This window comes from Neofelis nebulosa, chromosome 6 (genome assembly GCF_028018385.1).
Source record: "Neofelis nebulosa isolate mNeoNeb1 chromosome 6, mNeoNeb1.pri, whole genome shotgun sequence".
NCBI lineage: Eukaryota > Metazoa > Chordata > Mammalia > Carnivora > Felidae > Neofelis > Neofelis nebulosa.
Genome location: NC_080787.1, coordinates 144,803,955 through 144,816,526, shown reverse-complemented (window position 1 = coordinate 144,816,526; position 12,572 = coordinate 144,803,955). Strand labels below are relative to the sequence as shown.

Below are 12,572 nucleotides of genomic sequence, written 5' to 3'. Positions count from 1 at the left end.
ATCCCCTTCCTTGCCAGGCAGTGTATCAGAACTCTATCAAGTGTCCTTCTTAAAACAATTCCATGGGTTAAGTCTTCCTTCCCATCTCCTTAGACCAGAGGGAACTTCAAACGTCAGGGAGTAAAGAGGCTAGCCCAAGGTCACGCAGGTGGTGAATGTCCAATCTTGCAGGTTCTCTAACCTGCACACCTTTGGCTCTTGCCCTCACCCCTCCTGCTTCCATTCCCAAGCCTCTTCACTAATGGAACTTCTCGCTGACCAGCTCTCAGCTTATTAGACTTTATTTAGCGCAGCGCCTTCTTACCCCTACCCCGACCCCAGTCTAGTCTGTGTGAGATGAGACACTAACATCAAGACTTCTCCCACCAAACCATTTACACTGTATTGTGTAGCACGGTTACTGGTCCTTAGGCCCTGCATTGTCATTTTACCAAGGTCCACCATCCAGTACAGTACCAGGCACACATACTAGGTCGTCCACAAACATCTGCCCGATACCCTGGTTCTTGCTATGATGACACAAATCTCTAGTCCCAAAGCCCTGATGACACACAGGAGATTGTTCAATACGGTGAAGGTAAATGAACGGAATTCTAAATCCTTCATGCTAATGACACTATAAAGCCATCTCTTTAGCTGAAAATTCACCTTATGATGCCCAAACAAAAACCCAAATTAAGATCGCTTTCTCATCAATATCACAGCACCTAAGAACAAACTCCAAGTATACTGACCTTCCACATAAAACCCTGAAGCAGTAACTGAACAGATTTTCTTGCAACGGATGTTGGAAATGTATAATACACGCATCAGGAAATTTTCAGTTTGGATACATTATCAACTATTCAAATAGTTCTTAGATGATGCACTTTGAGGGATATAGTCTTTCTGCAGAAGAATAATGTAGCCATTCATTTTAATTTCCACTTTGTAAAACACCAGGAGTCCATGACAATTCACCAGGGAAAATTATGGATTATACGTTATATTTACTCTTTGTATCTTAAGCACCAAGTGGTGCTCAGTAAGATTTGTTCATAATAGAATTAAAGTTTGTCCCTGATACTTTTATAAATCTCAGCATTAACAGAAGAAAGAAAGAAAGAAAGAAAGAAAGAAAGAAAGAAAGAAAGAAAGAAAGAAAGAAAAGAAAGAGAAAAGAAAAGAAAAGAAAAGAAAAGAAAAGAAAAGAAAAGAAAAGAAAAGAAAAGAAAAGAAAAGAAACAATTCCTCTCTACATATCCAAGGCAGGCCCTTGGCATTCATTCTCAGCTTTGACATTCCCTACTTTGACTGAGAGCAGCACCACCCTTGGTGATACGTAGAGGAAATGATAATCTTGCTAAGGACCAAATGTGAACCACAGAGTCAGTAAAATTGAAACAGATACAGAAGTAAGTTACTTAAGCATGAATCAGAGACCAAAGTCCACCATTCAGAATTGCAAAAAAGCCTAGTTTTAATTTTTTGAAACTTTGTTCCTTTGCAGAAAGCACTTCCCCTAAAAAAGCTAGTCAATTTCATAGATCATGAAAGTGGAAAGGACAAAGACCTAGAAGATAGGAATAATTCTCAGAATCTACTAATTAACATTAACGACGGAATACCGTGAGGCAGCACCTGAGATCCAATGACGCCAATCCATCACAGTTCTATTGATCAACCAAAACCAATTCATCCAATTGTTCACAAGAGTCCCAATCAGTACAAAACTACATTTTGTGAGGGAAATTGCCGTGGTATTCACAAAATCTGTATATTTGCATAGACCTCAGTTTATATTCACTGAACATGTCTGGGACCCAGTATAGTTTAATAAGATGTTCAGTGGTGCATTGCAGATTAGGCACCATATTTTTTAAAATTCAGAGCAGCAGAGAATTTTGCAGCTGGGAGGGACTGGGGTCACCTAATTGATGGAGGCAGGGGCTTATCTGCGACCACACCCCTGAACCGCATCAGGGCCAGGCAGAGAACAGGAACTCAGGGCTCACTACACAGTGGGAAGGCAGGTGGGAAGAAAAGAGACACCACGGAACAATGCCACCGATTTACAGAGATGACCTCAGCGGCGGCCCCGCCCAGCAGCCAACATTCCAGATCAGGAAACTGAGCCTCTGCCATATCTCAGAGAAAATGGGCACTCAAGCCTACAAATGAATCAAAGTCTGACCAACTCCAAGCCCAAGATCTTTCCATTACATCAGGATGCCTCGTAATATATTCGCATTCTCTCATAAATCCTCATAATGACAGAAATAAACTAATATACAACAAACATACCAGTTCCCTTAGAAATATGTCTGCTTCTTCAGACAGACTCGTGCTCAGCAGTAGCAATGTTTTACGTTTCTATTTCCAAGGTCATTTATAATTCATTGGGTAAAGTGAATTTATTATAAAAAAATATGAGCTGAAAGCAGAAAATTTAAAGGATATTAGAATGGGGTTACAGCTTGATATATATAAATATATGGTCACGGAAACTTCAAATTTGCTTCTTAAGTTTTCATAAATTAGATGCCAAACTCTAGACAAATTTTAAAATTACCAGTCATTTCAAAATAAGGTTACAAAGTGCGGTGAGTGGTTTAACTTCTAAGATGCTCATCACAAAAAGAAACAGGAGATACTAAGAATTCTGGAACAGCCTCCACTAATCATCAATGCCTCGCTTTCTGAAAGGTTTATTTCAGGACCCAGAAGCAGTAGCTGAATTTACTCCTCAGCCAGCATACATTATCTAAACAGTTACCAAAAATACTCCAGCAATCCAAGTATCTTCCTAAATCTGAGCAGACTGTTTTAACTTTTTTCCAAGAGCCTATGTAATGTAGAAAACTGAGAAAAAGAAAAAGGACCATTCTATACAAATTTCGAACTGATTATATTTTCCTTCTCTTAGTTATTATTCTTTGTAGCGGGATCTTTATTTTGTTCCGGCACAAAGCCAGTAATTGATTGGTAGAAATGGAAAAGAGTCACTAGCTCACATCAACTATATCACAACAATCTACAATTATTTGTTTTGCCAAAATCCACTCCCCCACCCAAAAAAAGCTGGCCAACAGACTGCTGACCCACATGGTTGCTATTTGCATTCTGTTTAAATGAGCCAGTTCTAAGTCAACGATGCCAAAAATGCCATGCCCAGGTTCAGTGGGGAAAGGCTTTGGCACGCTGTCTCTCTGAACTGCACACAGAAGCAAGAGCAATCCCCAGACCCTAGCTACCGTCCGGCACTGGGCTGATTAGGAAAACAGGTGCTTAATAAATATTTGCCAACCGATCATCTGGAGTAGATACTTGTCCGCCACACACGTCACAGCATGCACAAATGCTAAATGTTTACACCTTAAAAAATTGTTGCTTCCAAGCACACACTCTTAAATCACAGTTCACTCTCTATGTCCTCTGTGGAATCCATGGTTAATATACACAACTGATCGGCTAAAGATGCGACTACATATCAGCATCAATGGCAGCGAAAATACAATTCCAAATTTTACACACGAAAAAGCCTCTTCTGAAGACTAACCAGGATTCAAGAAGCAACCCTTTGCAGCTGCCTCTAAATTTAATTAAAAGACCAATCATCTTAATTTAGGAATTTTTCCACATACAAAGAATTTCTGCAGCCTTACAAAGGACTACAAATTAAAAACATAAGGGGGGAAGCACAAACTTGGGGGCACAGAACACTATGAAAAAAGACCCAGCATCACACGGACTGGCTGTTTGCTCAGGCTGGGGGGGGGGGGGGGGACTGGGATGGCCCAAAACCTAAAACACAACTGGAAAAAAAATGACCATTGTAAATGACTTTCACCGATAGAAGGATATAACAAGTAATTTAAAAAAGAAGCTAAACATGCAAAAGATAAGAGAAGTAAAGGGAAAAATGATCATGCTAACAGTTCATTTCCACATCCTATCATCTAACCAAGTACCAGGCTTCTCTCAACAAAGTATCCCAAACCTTTCAACAGAAAGGCTTCAAAAAGCTGCTTTTAGACTTTTAATGACCTGACAATGAAACAACGAACCCACACAGGGACACACTTACACACTTCGGAACAGACAAAACCTGGGAAGATCACCCCGAAGTCAGAGCTGGGCAGAAGTAGTGGAACGAACACACACACACACACACACACACACACACACACACACACACACCATGAGCACTGCTAGGGAACATGTGAGGAAGGATTTACTAATCAACTACAAAGCAGCAAGATTAATGGCCATGAAAAGATTATTTTCCTTATAATACACATTATAACTAACCATTTGAAAGTCTAACATGAAGGAAGGGAAGGAAAAAATGTACTTTTTTATTTCCGTTTGGGAAGACGAAAAGTTCTGGAAATCAGATGGTGGTCCACAACAATGTGAGCGTACTTAATGTCACTGAACTGCACACCTAAAAATGAGTAAAACGGTAAATTTTATGTTCTGTGTTATTTTACCGCAATAAAAAAATAAGTAGATATAATTTTTTTAGCAACCCATAGTTTTCAAAGCGTGGTCCAGGATTTTCTTCCGGCTTTCATCAAATATGGCTTCCCTTCCAGGGTCACCTAATAAGTAACGACTTGTCTGAGTCTCAAGTTTCATCTTTCATCAAGGCCCAAATGAGACCCTGAGAAGTGCATCCTACAAAAGATGGTGAGCAGAGGCCAAATCTACTTCAATTCAAAAGGTTGGTCTTGCTATGACAGATCTGTTCCAGATTCTACTGCCACCTACCTAAAATAAGAGTGTCTATTGGTAAACCGGATGTGCTGAAGATCTTAGAGCTCTGGTCTCTTTCCTACCAATAAGCATCATCCAAGAAACACACTAATTTCGTCATTAGTTCATCTGTCAAACTCAGTGGCCTTCTAGTATTCTTGGCACTGATCCATTCAGAAGTGGGCTTTTGAAAACTGTCTACTGGATCCTATTCAAATACGTAAATCTAAGGAAATAGTTTTCTCAGAATTATTCCAAGTTAAAGCCTTTGAAAATAGAACATGTTTGCTGAAAACTCACTGCGGAGACACACACTTTAGTTTGATAAATCCACTCGCTCACTCAATTAGTGTGAATTGTTAAGTTAAAACTACAGTATGCACATAGCAACAACTCCATTCATTCCAGTGTTAGCGTAAGGCAAAATAAGCATGTACTTAATGGCACCTGGGTACCGATACCTCTATCATTTTCTTTTCATCAAAATTCTCAGGGGAAAAAGTCACCAACGTATACCAAGTTTTTAGATCAAAGTTATCATTCAATCATCCAATTAAACCAAAAAGAGCCACTTAATCTTGTATAAATAGCCTCCGAACCGTAAAAGCAGTATCGTTTGATAGTTGTACATCTGTGATATATGCGCATCCTCAGTGGGTAAGCAGTTGTGCCCGGTACTTCTCCCCCTCCCTATACACACACACGGAGAAGTCAAATAGAGAACCCTCAGCCTCCCATACACATACACAGCCAAGTGTGCTCCTTCACATATCCACAGAGAATCTGCACAAATATCCTGATGAAGAAAGGGCACCTCAGGAAAACCCTGTGACCAACAAGTATCCGATTCTAAAAAGGCCTAGCATGTGCAAGTGGCCCGTAAGCATAAACAGCATTAGAAAATGTCATAAAAATTTTGTAACATCCACTTTGAAAATCTAATTATTGCAAGAAAAAAATTAAAGGAATTCGAGTTTTATTAACATTCCTTTTGAGCCTCCATAAATCTGTTGGTTTAAGTGATACATGACAGTTCTTTCAAATGTAAATATAAGCTTCAAACTTCCAAAACTACACACAGGCCAAAATGAAAGTGACACAAGTGAGTTATTAGTTCCTTTTCCTCAATGATGGATCAAGGTACACAGATCCATTAACTGAGCAGTGTCAGTCTAGCATAGTGAGAAAAACCTCTAAATTTAGGACGCTGGGCAAAAAGCTAATATAGTCAGTCCCCAGTGCAATACATCCAAAATTTACATGTCCAAATCAGTCTTCAAAATAAGTAGCAAAATTTCAGAGACCCCAACAAATTTTAAATCGAACCACTCTCATCGTAGGAGAGAACAAGAGTTAAATAAGTGAAATGATCATCTTTTCAGTTTGCCTGTCACATAGGTATTTATCCTATGGAAGTAAGTAAGTTCCTATTACATCAGAAGCCTTTTTTTTTTTTAGATGTACTCTGCCCCAAAATATAAAGTAACAAAGTCCATTAATAAGAAATAGAACTGAAAACCCAACCCCATTCTCTTACACCTGTTTTCTTTAAAACGTGTGTCTAATAAAACTACCAAATGAATTTATGAGACTTCCTCTACACTGTCTTACATTTTCAAAATTGGTCCTCAAACCAGAATTAATACTATTTTGATACCAGCATGAAGATGTTATTCTCTCAATTCTAATGGAATAACATGATATTTAGAGGGAAGGTACATTAGTTTAAGTGTCTAAGAGTGATGTGGATTATTTCCATCTCTACAACACGCTTGTGATATTCTGATACAATATGATGCCGGGGAAAATGGAACGAGCAGAAAAACCCTGCCAAAGATTGATTCCGAAATACAGATAAAAAGCACAACCAAAGTGAAAACGGGAGTTAAGGCTTCTCATTATAGAGCCAAGACAAGAATACGATGCTCCGTAGAACATACTTATCAATTTTATGTTAATATAAACGTAAATTTAAGTGACAGGTGCCTTAAAGAGTACTTATCATCAAAATAAAATGGTCAAAACTAAGCACACAGAAATCAGGATATCCAAAGAAAACAATTTTAAACCATGCACCCTTTCCTCCCAGGTAACCTAGGAAAACAGAAAACTGTAAATATTTTCTATGTATTTTGTTTTGGTTTTTTAAATGCTAGGCCTTTTCTATGAACCACAGCTGCCAATTCCACATTCTCTGACGACACAGCAGCCAGCCAGCCAGCCATATCTCAGCAAATATATTAATTCAGGGCACAACAATTTCTTTACAAGGTTTAAAACATCAGATAGGGTAAAATATCACTGGGAGGGGAAGTGGGGAATGATGTTATGCTATAATGTATCTTATACAAATTTTAAGGTCATCAGGAACCAGTCTGTAACTTCCTGCTTTGTAAGCTTTGTAGTCACTTCTTTGAATGATAAATAAGGCTCTTTTTATTACGTTGTGTTATATTCTGTTAAACTGAAGTTAAAATAGCATTAATGGAATTTGGCACAGATGTGGACATTATAAAATATTACTTACAGGAGCAGACCTCAGTACTCCTTTTGAACTGCTCTATCGAAATACTTTATCTCACAAAAAAACCCAGCAACAAACTGTATCATAAAATGGCTTATTTCACTTTTTAAAAAGACCTTCCCAATACAATATACAGATATATTTTGTTCCCAATTATAAAAACATTTGCTGCCCAATATAAACAATTCCTAAAATCAAAAATGAAACTAAATGTGCTAAAGCCACAAGAAAATTTCATCATTTAACAACGTGATTTAATAGTACTTTATGGCCTATAGTGACATAGTGATTCAATATTTTGGACAAATAACTATGACTTAATATAATGATCACAACAAATACTAAATAAATACTAGCCTCCCAAAAAGAAAATACATAAAAAAGACACATTCCACACATTACACGGCAAAGTACCTAAGAGAAATCTGTGAATCTAGGTCATATGCCCAGCAGTTTCCTCGCCCCTCAAAAATAAAAACGCTATTCCCAAGGGTCACACCGAGGACATAATGGATTCACTCTCATTCCAAGAAAACAAAATACTTAAAATGATTGGTACCATTAAGAAATAATACTTTAAAGTAACAAGGACCTACATCTGCCTCCATCATCTCTCCGTTCTAGTTTACCAAGATGGGAATTTTAAACTATCCCTTTAAAAGCAAGCTGACAAAGCAAATCTTTTTAAAATTAATTACGTGGGTTTAGTTACACGAGCCTCCTCTGTGTTTTCACTTGTGTGCATCAAAAATGAAAATTGATAGTCACAAATTTTCTATCAAGAGCAGGAAAATACATTCTCATTAAAAGTTAAACTCCAGTAACCAAAGATTTGAAAGCCAGTGGACACTAATGTCCTCGGCCAGGGATTCACAGGATTATCTGTTAAATTCAGTCCTGTGTGCACTCTGACGAGTCTCTCCCCTAAGATATGACTGTTATTAAAATACGCCTTCCTAAAATAAATAAGCTAAGTAGATTACAACCGCTGTTATTCCTTCCTAACAAATGAGGATTTTAAAAACTTTCACAGCATTTAAAATGTCTACAAAAGAAAGATTATTTGGAAGAAACACACCCAGAACAGCTTGCATGAGACAGTTTCCCTAATACATGTGTAAGCACTTCAAATAAGGGTCACACCACCGAACCCAACAAAATAATCAAGAAGAAAATAATGAAATAATTTTCAGTATTTCACAAGATTATCCATGTTTCCCCTTTGATTAATTCTTGTGTACAAAATTATAGTTTCCTCACTTCATGCTTATGTCAATTCAATGGAAACTCCTCATCCACATTTTAAATGATCAGCACCATTACAACATAAATTATTAGAAATACAGCTTTAATCTTGTTATAAAGCTAATTCAATATCCCTAAAAGAGACCGCTGCATATCAGGATCTTGAAATGTTAAGTTATCATTTTTAATTTTACACTAAACTACGTGTGCTGACAATTCACATTTTTCCCCCACAGTTTAATCTGGAAAGGGCACTTCAATAAACGCTTTGCAAATCCAGAAATTGCTAAAATTTTTGGCTTCATTACATTTCAATTGCCACATCTTCATACTACAATTCAAGTCCGTGATATATGCACTGTCCACATTAAGACTGTCAAAGATCTGATTTTTGTAAATGCCCAATACTGGACACCAGCATAATGTTTTCAGGATTTAATCCTCTTATTAATAACTATGATTCATAATAACTTAAGCTTTAAATAATATTCAACCTTACATCTGCTTGTAATAGAGCTCAGTTATTATTTGTGGCAAGAATTTTTGTGACTGTACTGCTCAGCACTTCTATTTACATCAGCAGTGCTAAATGCCCAATGGTGAGAGGGGAGCCAATCAGATGGCAGATTAGATGTCAACTCAGAGGCAGCTGTCTGGAGACTATTACAGCCAGTTTACCTCCACAATTCAAATTCCAAACCTTGCAAAGGAGATCAAGTCAGTCTTTAGGCTCAGCCTACGAGCAAGAAACAGCAAGAGTGCAGGACACTTCCTTATAACGCCGTAGGACTTGGGGGACAGCAAATTAAAGAAAATCCAAATAAATCTGATCCAAAAAGATCAATTTTCACTGGCCTGCTATTTTCCTGGACTTGCTGAATAAAATGTATGCCTGTTCCATGATCAAATTAAGTTCAACTTAACCGGGATGTGTCCCTTTAACGTAGCCTATCTGTTGAAGGTGACTCCTTTCCAGCAGCCTATAAGCCAAATAATGGATTTCCTGGCTATTCTCAGGAAGGAATCGATTTATTTTAGAATATTTTACCTCCACGTCGTTGTAAATTGGGGCATTCTTTTTGCTACGAAGCATCCAAACTCAAAGCTCGCATCGAGTATCTCTGAATGGCCGGGCAGAACTACGAAAAACACACTGGGTTTGCCACAAAGCTAACCTATTTTTCCTGCCTTCACCTTGCAGGCTAAGAGGGAACGCGGTGTGGCTGGAGGTAGGACAAAGTTCCTCATTCTTTTCCCAGTTAAAGCTTATTGTTGGCGCTAACCGAGAAGACGGGGTCAATATTCCTCCCCGCACCGTACCGGCCGGGAGCGCCTATTTTGTTACAAAAGCAGCCCGAGCCGTCCCCGGCGCCCACGCCGCTGCCTAGCCGCGCGGTCCCCGGCTCCGGACGCGCGGCTCCGCGCCCGGGGTGGGGTGGCGAGGCGGGGGTACTCGGCGGCCGGCCATCGCAGCGCGCGTCCCGGCCCTCGGCGAGACCCTCTTCCCCCAGGCCCCCGGGGCCCGGGCCGCGCAGTCGGGCGCCGCGCGCTCCCCAGCCTCCGAGGGAGGCAGCCGCGAGTTAAAATGGCTTTGGGCGCCTCGCCCCCGCCTCCCCCCCGGCAGAAGACGCAGAAAAAGTACGCGGAGAGAAAGAAACTAGGGCTCGAGGCGCGCGGCGAGGCCGCCGCGGCGGAAGCAGGCCCGGCCGGCGCGGGGGTTACCTGGGATCTGCCCATGGTCGGGCCGGGGGTGCCGGGGCTCATCGCCGGGTGGCTCCTTTGTTGCGCGGCCGCCCAGGCCGGGCTGGCAGCGGCGTACTGGGCGCCCATGTCCTTGCCCAAGCCCATGCCCGCGGCCGCCTGCTGGCCGCCCGCCGCCGCCCCCGCCGCCGCCGCCGCCGCCGCCGCCTGGGACTGGGGCTGCGACGGCGGCGGCGGCGGCGGCGCGCTGGGGCTGCTGTAGTCGGGGTAGCTGCCGCCGTAGCTCCTCATCATGGGGCTGGGCGAGGTGAGCAGCTGGTTGAGGGTCGGGGTGGCCCCCGACGGGTGCTGGTTCTGCCCGGCGAAGCGCTGGAAGCCCCCCGCCGCCGCGCCGGCGGCCGCCTTGCTGAGGCTCGCGGCCCCGCCGCCCCCGGGGCCCATCATCATGCCGCCGCCCTGCTGCCGGGGGGAGCTCAGCACCCCGTACCCCGAGGACGAGCCCCCATAGCCGCCGCCGCCGCCTCCTGCTGCTGCCGCCGCCGCCGCGGCCGCCGCCGCCACAGCTCCCGCTCCTGCTCCTCCTCCTCCTCCTCCTCCTCCTCCGCTGCCGCCGCCTCCTCCTCCTCCTCCTCCTCCTCCTCCTCCACCGCCGCCGCCGCCGCCGCCGCCGCCGCCGCCGCCGCCCGCGCTGGGCCGGCTGTAGCCCGGATAATGGTTGTACTGGCTGTTGGGGTACCCTTCGTGGGAGTTCTGCAGGGGGTCCATGCTGTTGGGGGCTCCGGCGGCGGCTGAGGCGGAGTGCATCATCCCCATCCCGGGGCTTTGTTGTCCGCCATGTTGATCAAAGCAAGGCCCAGTGCGGCCGCCGGGGCCGCCGCTAGCAGGGGCAGCGCTGCCATAGTAATTATTAAACTCCGAGACGGCCGCCGGGCCGCCGCCGCCGCCACCGCCGCCGCCGCCCCCGGGCACGGCGACCGGCGGCTGCTGCGCGCCCAGGGCGCCCAGGCCAGGGTGCTCGAACCGGCCGCCCGCCGGCTCCCCCATCTTGGGCGGTGCGTCGTCCTCGTCGCCCGGCTTGCTCAGCAGAGGCTGGCCCGGGGGGTCGGCCTGGCTGCCCGCGGCACTGTCCTTGGCGCCTCCATGTTGCGGCTGCTCCATGTCGGGACCGGGCTGAGCGGCGCCGCCGCCCGCGCCGCCGAGGCTGTTGTTGGAAATGGGATGTTGCTGCTGCTGCTGCTGCTGCTGTTGCTGTTGCTGCTGCTGCTGCTGCTGGAACTGGTTTAGCTGCTGCTGTAGTGCGTGGTGGTGGTGGTGGAGGTGGTGGGCATGGTGGTGGTGGTGGTGGGCATGGTGGTGGTGATGGTGCTGCTGGTGGGGCGGTGCGGCGGGGGCTTCGCCAACGGTTTTCAGTTTGTGGTTGGGGAGCAGCCCCGTCTCCATGGCCGAGCCCGGGCCCGACGAGGAGGAAGAGGAGGACGCCGCCGCCGCCGCCGCCGCGGAGGAGGAGGAGGACAGCGCGGCGGCGCTTCCACCCTCCTTGAGAGCCGCCTCGGAGCCGCCGCTCTTGGCGCTGTTAGTGCTGGCGGCGGCGGCCGCCGTGCTCGCGTTATGGGCCATGTTCAGTTCGTGACGGGGGTGCAGGGGGTGGTGGTGCACATTATTCAGGCCGCCGCCGTCGCCGCCGCCCCCCAGCATGGGTCCCGGTGCCGCCGCCACCGCCGCGCCGCGCGCCCCCGCCTCCAGGTCCCGGGCCCCGGGCGCCGGCCGCGGCCCGGGGGGCGCCCGCCTCTCGCCGCTGCCCGCCCGCGCCCGCGCCGCCGCCGCCGCCGCCGCTGCTGCCCGCGCGGCCATGATCGCCGCGGCGTGGCGAGGCCGGGCGGGGGGCGGGGGGAGACAATAAAACCCACTTTTTAGTCAGCGGCCCCTCCTGTGCGCATCCACACGCCCCGACGGGAATCGAGCGAGCCCCCTCCCCCTCCACAGGCCCCGCCGGAGCCGAACCGGGAGTCACGCCTTACGGTCTGGGCCTGTTCCCGCTGTGTGATTTCATGGTGAAAGTTTTTAGTTCAGGTTTAAATGAAACTTTTCTCTTTTCCTCTCTAACCCGGATATGGGTAAATACACGACTGACTGAGCCTATCGGGCCCAGCAAGGCATGAGAGGGAGCCGAGCGAGCCCGAGCAACTATTATCCACTTCTCTCTGATTACTCGTGTGCACTCGCAAAACGCGGACTGGACTCTGCGCGGGCCGCCGCCGCCCGCCGGTCCCTGCGCCCGCCGCCGCCGCCGCTGCTCGCCCGCCCGCCCGCCGGGGCGCAGCCTCGCGGGCACCCGGCGGCCCCGGGCCCGGGGCTCGGGCCGGCT

General features: G+C 46.0%; 1 protein-coding gene across 12 annotated transcripts in view; it reads right to left on the bottom strand.

The window, feature by feature from the left end:
• The window catches only part of ARID1B (AT-rich interaction domain 1B), a 450,488-nt gene extending 438,344 nt beyond the window's left edge, over positions 1-12,144 (bottom strand). For 4 of the 12 annotated variants that reach the window (XM_058736199.1, XM_058736207.1, XM_058736201.1 and 1 more), the window contains exon 1: positions 10,229-12,142. In XM_058736199.1, the coding sequence (XP_058592182.1) occupies positions 10,229-12,058 (1,830 nt within the window). In that variant the 5' untranslated portion in view covers positions 12,059-12,142. Of the gene's footprint in view, positions 1-10,228 lie in introns of all 12 variants that reach the window. The other 8 variants (XM_058736198.1, XM_058736210.1, XM_058736202.1 and 5 more) reach the window with 5 other exon arrangements.
• Between the last annotated feature and the right edge of the window lie 428 nt (positions 12,145-12,572).